Source organism: Gavialis gangeticus, unplaced genomic scaffold, assembly GCF_001723915.1.
Source record: "Gavialis gangeticus isolate Ggan-Ray unplaced genomic scaffold, GavGan_comp1, whole genome shotgun sequence".
NCBI lineage: Eukaryota > Metazoa > Chordata > Crocodylia > Gavialidae > Gavialis > Gavialis gangeticus.
In genome coordinates, this window is record NW_017729024.1 from 158489481 (window position 1) to 158496248 (window position 6768).

General features: G+C 37.8%; 1 protein-coding gene across 5 annotated transcripts in view; it reads right to left on the bottom strand.

The window, feature by feature from the left end:
• The window catches only part of NIPBL (NIPBL, cohesin loading factor), a 283352-nt gene that overhangs the window by 101915 nt on the left and 174669 nt on the right, over positions 1–6768 (bottom strand). For 4 of the 5 annotated variants that reach the window (XM_019517951.1, XM_019517950.1, XM_019517954.1 and 1 more), the window contains exon 9: positions 4148–4780. The exons of the other annotated variant lie outside the window; for it this stretch is intronic. In XM_019517951.1, the coding sequence (XP_019373496.1) occupies positions 4148–4780 (633 nt within the window). The remainder of the gene's footprint in view (positions 1–4147; positions 4781–6768) is intronic. 5 annotated transcript variants of the gene reach the window in all.

The following is a 6768-nucleotide window of genomic DNA, read 5'->3' on the forward strand; positions in this document are numbered from 1 at the left end:
AAATATATTAAAAAAATTATTTTTTGTGAGTTTTTTGTGGGGGGGGGGGGGGGGGGGAAGCATAAATAGCCTTGATATAAACATCTAAAATGTGAAAAGAAAGTATGGCATTTAAAACCTCTATCCCCTGGTACACTAGCCACAAAGGCAGTTTTTCAGGTATAAATGAGCAAAAGATTTAGGAAGATGCCACCAGTAATCTTGTAGTAATAAATTTAAATCTCAAGAAATAAAAAGCTGTTGATCTGGGGAGTTTACATTACTAAGGGTACTGTGATGAAAGATCAATGAACTCTGAACTGTAGGACTGTATGAAAAAAATAGCTGACATATTCATCCTAAAGTGGCAAGAGACAAACAGATGCTTTCAAATGAAACAGTCTGAACAACAGACTCTGATAAAAGTTAAACTACCACCTCTCAAACCCAAAGAAAATGCTACCCATATCAAAGAACAGTATTCCTTATTTTTTTCAGAACTGCAACAAGGTTTCCTGTACTTCCTTAGGACACTCAATACCAGGTTTTTAAAATGTTAGAGAAAAGACTGGGGTTGGAATGGAGAACTTGGATATAGTCCCAAGAAGTACAGGGAATCTGGATACTTAGTTTGATAAATAAATAGGACATATGATAAACAGGTTCAGCCTTGTCATTCCTGATTTGTCGGATGATGATGAGCAGTTGAAACATGGAGTAAAAGCTTACACCATCATCAGCTGTCCAAAAACACATGATCTATCCTTGTACCTGAGCATGGAAAAAGTCAGTTCACACTGATCCTTGTGACAGGAGAGGCACTCTTTCTTACTGAGTCCTTCAGGAACCACTGAAGTTGCTTCTTATGCTTTCTACTCAGATAACCTTGATATACAGCAATTGGCTTGATCTGATGAATTATACATCACTCCCATCTTTTCAACAGAGAGGATATGACCTAACAGTGGTGACAGAGTTGTGATGAGGTTAAGGCAGCCGTGACCTTTATCTGGAGAGACCGAAAACAAAAGGTCTGTCACACTCCACTGCATCAACTTGTGCAACTGGTGCCCCTCATCAGTATTTTCAGGTACTGACAAGTTTGTTCACAGCACTATATGATTCTCTAGGCAGGAGGAGGAAGAGATGGTGGTTTGTTCTTCTCATGAGCAGGAAACAAGATGGAATTGCAGGCTTTCCCAAATGTCTTAGTATTTTTAAGTCATGACAAAAAACCTCCTACCAAAAAAGTCCATTTCATCCAAGGTCCCATTGGGCCACGAAGATAGATTAGTAAAATGTAATCCAGAAGAGGTCGTTGATGTGGGAGGGGTAGAGTAATAGGAGGGTGACTCTTCTTGCCCAATTCTGATAAAGCTGAGGTCAATCATACCAGCTTTTAGAACAACCACCACTGTTTGGTTCCTAAAAGATTTGCCATACTGAGAGGAGGTACAACTGAGATACCTTGACTCCACTGATAGATTTGAAATCGACATTTCCACAACCTGAAGAAGCTTTGTTGTAAAGGAGCTAATTTCTCTAATACTAATCATTAGAATTGAGGTACTCAGTGCAAGGACACTGCCATAATCTCTCAAGTGTGCACATCCTCATCTGACAGCTCTATCGATCTTTATAAAGAACTTTAGCAACTCTTCAAGGAGTGGCATTTATGACAGTTCTGAGAAAAATCTCCATGAGGGATTCTCGTTCTGTTCTGCAGAAGAAATGGTTTCAATGACCCTCAGAATAATATGGTTATATTCACCTAATGCCTTGGGATTAAACCATAGCTATGAACAACCTTAGAATATTTCTGCACCAGCACAGCACTGCAGTAACTTCACTTACTAAATAACCTCATTTGAGGAAGCCTAAGAAAAGATGACTGAGCTCATAACAGTTCCTGCCAATGTACTTTATACTGGAGATGATGTGATAGCAGATAACTCAGGGTATGTTTATGCAGGAAAATGAAGGGGTATTTGCCATGTACGCTGGGTTAATCTTGGTCCCTGGAGAATCTGTTCTCTGATTACTAACCCAGGTTAATGTCTACACTGCTACATCTTCACTGTTACTGGTACTTTTGCTCTCTACAGGAAGCTAGCACAGGTTACAACCACACATTCACTTTGTTGAGTAGACATACCTTCAGACAGTAAGGTGTATGATTAAATGACTATGGCACCAGCTACACGCCAGTTCATGTTCCTTATCCTATGGAGTAAATCTACGTGCACACAGAGCACTTTGGAAAATGACCCGCTCTCAAGCACAAGAACTATTTCATGTACCTATCTTGGCAACACGATACAAGTGCTAACAGAAGCCTTCACATTTTTGCTTACAGTCAAACAAAACCAGAAGGGGGAAACTTAGAGCCAAGAACTAGGGAAACACAACTAAAGCCACAACACCTTCAGAATATGGCATACAAGCTTTCACGAAACTTCATTAACAGTTAAAGCTATCAACTGCAACAATGCTACATTTACACAAAAACAAAACTATTTACAAAAATCTACAGTACAGGGAGCAAAGTGCTCTCTAAGATAGTTCAGCACCCACAGTGATCTACAAGGAAGAAGCAATGGAGTGGCGCAGTCCACTTCTATAACTTTGTTCTGAATGTTTGGGAGCTGCTGAAGAGTGTTTTGCAACCCCAAAAGACACTGCTTTTCTAGATGGTTCTCAGCTAAAGGCATGGTGGGCACATCCCAAGAGTGGGAATCTCCCTATGGAAGCAATTCATGAAGAAATAAAGGTTAGGAGATAAATTGAAAATCCTAAAAAAAATCAAGATAAAATTAGTAGAAAAAGTATACCAACTCAGCCATTCAGAAAAGTATTTTCTTAAATAAATAAAGGTTATTAAAATTAAGATGGAGATCCTTGAGAAGAGCACACATTTTTCACCACATGCTGATCATTACATTACATATATATATATATAAATTAATGCTGATCACCAAACAAAAACAGAAGATTTTATTAATTTCATTTCTGAGATTAAAAAAGCCTGGGATCAACTAATCAAACAGATTAGATGCACGTGTGAACATTCTTGCTTAAATAGGGGGAAAAGTTGTGCTCTCTCTTGGTAGGTGGTTAAGATGGCATTTGATAAAAATTAAATTTGTTCCAACTAAAAAAAAAGGAGTAGGCAGTCCAAATGCTGCTTAATTTAGGTCCAGTTGTGCCTGTATTTCAGAGTCAGAAATTGCCATGTTCACTTCAGGAAGGCTTTCCCCTGAAGTCTAGCACTAGACTTTAAAAGAACTGTCTTCAGAAGTTTAAAAGATACCATACAAACTGTCTTTTAGCAAAATTTAGGATTAGTTAGTCTTATCTAATATGCACACACAAATTATTTTGAATTTCAAGATGTGGGATTTTATTTTACTATGTTGATTTTGTAATAGAAATTTGAAATAAGAAGATGTAATCAATGCCACCGATAAGGGCAGTTTCTAAATAAAGATTGGAAAGGAAACTCATCAAGACTAGTCTGGCCTCTGATATGGAACACTAAAATATAACAAACTACTGTATAAAGTATTTCTGTGGAATGTGTAATCCCACATAAACACAGATGTTCATCTAATCAAATATCCAAGACACTACAGAAGTATTTATTATTCAGTCATACCATGTCCTTAAAAAAAATACTATTCTGGTCTAATATATCTTTGACATCCGAAGTTTGGTGATTGAAACAGAAACGATATAAAAGAAGTTCTACTGTAATTTGAAGACAAAAGTTATATACCTGGATAGTTATCTAGTAGGCAAGAGAAGTAATCCTTTCATTTTTATAACTAATCAATTATCTAATGTATAATACAAAATTTGATTCAGTGTCATCTTGTGGTCTCACCAAAATTCTAGTAACATCATAGGCACCATCAACTATATTGTGATCTAATATAATAGTTCCTCCAAACGAGGAAAAATTGAATTTTATTTCTTAACGGGGAAGCGGGGGATGGACCCAAAAGCCAATAATCTACAGTTTGACTCTCCATGTTTTTAGGATTCCAAATAAAGTGATACCACGCATTAAACAGAGACCCAATATAAGAACCTATATTGAATAAAATAGAACTGAACTGTGTGACGATGTGAGATGAATATAGAGTGTATACACACACAATCCTTTTACCTTTATCTTGCACTTCTTTTGAAAATCGCTCCCTTTCAATGGCTGATTCACGTTCTATCCGTTCAATTTCAGCCAATGCATCCAATTCTACTTCATCATATGGCGTAATAGTTCCTTGCTGTGAAACCGGTTGCTGTGTCTGTACCACAGGAGTTTGAGGTTGTTTTGCAGCAACTGAAGTGTTCTGTTGTAAAACAGGCACTTGTTGTGCCTGAAGAAATGCTGTCTGTTCATGCTGTGGCAAACACTGAGCAGCATTTAGCGGGCGGTTAACATCCTGTGGAGTAATGGGTGTTTTAGAAGTCTGTCCTGGGTACTGCACATTAAAAGGAATATCACCCTCTGACACATTGCTGTTTTCCAAACCAGAAAGCATATCATCCTGCTGGTCCATATCCGAAGATCTTACACGAGAGAGTCTTAACGTAAGTTTAGTGGAGTCCTTGGAAGGAGAACTAATGATATCATACATTGCAGCTTTTTCAGTCTGGTCTTTTTCATCCTTGCCTAACTTCATTTTCTTTTGTTTCTTTTGCTTTCTTTCTGGAGAATCTAACAATATGTCTGGGGGTACATCTCTAGGTGATGAATAAGGTGGAGGCTGAGACTGTAGGATTAAAGGTGGTCTTGATCCTAGAATAATAATTTAAAAAAACTGAACAGTTATGTTGTTTCATGTTTTTATATAAAAACACACTAAATATAACCTATATCATTTAGAATGTGTACTTTACAAAATATTTGTGCTTATAAAGAGTCTAAAAAAGGGGATTTCTGAAACACATCATTCTCAAGCCAGATGTAATTCAGATAAGTTGCAGCAAAAGATGCCCATATCTCCTAACAATTTATTTTAGTAATCCACATCAAGTGGGGAAGGCATCAATCCAAGTATGTGGTCAAAATATCTGATGTGGTGCCTACGTGTTCACAGCATTAGAGACTGAGGTTAATAAAAAGTAGATGTGCAACAGAAGAGGAAATTGAAGGCTTTTTAAATCCTCAGAAATGTTCAGTGATGAAGACTTAATGATGATCAGTAGACAGGCACTAGTTATATAGCTGTGCATTTTTAAATGCAATAAATTGAAATGAAAACACATAAATGAGTCACACCAGCCAGAGTTCTCCTTACTTAATGTTCTTGAAAAGATGAGATTAGGAAGCTTTTCATATGCAAAGGGAAAGTGGCCCTGCCTTTCTCTCTCGCTGAATGAAGCAATTTCTTTTGCAACCTTCTTATCTTAGATTGGTTGACCTCAGCACTCCTCCCACCCCAATTACACTTCTCATTTGACAATTAATGGAAACAATGTTTTCTGTCCACAAGTGACCAAAGGTATTTTTGTGTTATTACAGCTCCTCCTCCATTGTTTTTTCTTCCTTCTCACAAGTTAAGTTTTTTTGTTTTAAAAAGCACTCCTCCCAAAGCCTTAAGAACCTCTACAGATCTCCAAAAAGGACCTTAAGTGGACATCACAAATTAAAAATCTCTTTCAAATCCCATAAGTTCCATTGATCTTCTGCAACACTAAAAAGCCTAGTAGAACAGGTAAGGTTTGCACCATCTCATAGAAGTCAACAATTCTGAACTCATGGTTCCAAAGTTAAAATAACCTGTTTCCAGGCTATCCCAGTGGACTGTTGGCTTAAGTTTAGACAGTATTGTGATGGTATTATGACACCACTTGGAAAGGCAGAGTATTCCAACCATTTGGATGTTTCCTGGAAAACATCTCGAACTGCACTCAGAAAATAAATGGAAGTCAGTCCTTCAGCATGCAAGAGATATCTGAAGGCAAGCTGACAGCTTTATTCAGTAGCTGAAGTTTCGGACTGCTCTGCTGACTAACCTCAAAGACAGCATCCTGCAATTATACCAACCGAAACATGATAAAAGGAGGGTTAGTGCAGCAAAGTCAACATTCAAATATAAGTGCTTCTCTTACCAACAGCTTCTCCTCCTTCCTCCAGGCCTTTATGCTTTAGTCTCTCCAATGTAGTTGATCCTTACACTAAATCTGGCATAAATTGGATTTATCACATTTGAAATATATTTCCCCCCATTTCCTGATCATGACTGACAATTTAATATTGTCATTCAAGCCTACAATCTTGGGATTAACTTTGATGCTCTCTTTTTCCTCTCTCCATGTCCAAACTCATAAAATCTTTCCAATTCATTTCCTAGCATATTTCAAATTTGACCCTCTCCCCCAAAGCCAAAGTCAACCCCCAAAGCCAAAGTCCTTGTTTATACCATGAATATCTTTTTCTGTTTTCAATCACATAATTCCTGAAACTCATGATATTGGTCTCTTTGACCTACGAACCTCAGAATTTACAAAAAATTAGCTTACTACTATGTACAGTATAAAGTAGAGATGAAAATATTAGTTTAAAAATGTGTTTAACTTCCTCTAATCGCATCAGTTAAATGGTTAACTAATAACACAGCAGCTCAGACACAGCTGCTGCTGGAACCTGCTTCTGGGGCCCTTTGACAGGGTTGGGAGTAGGGATGGTGGCAAGCCCAGCCAGACAACGCAGCCCATGTGAAGCCTGGAGCTGAGAGGGAGGGAGCACTTGTGAAGGAGCAGCTAACTGCTTAACTGATGAGT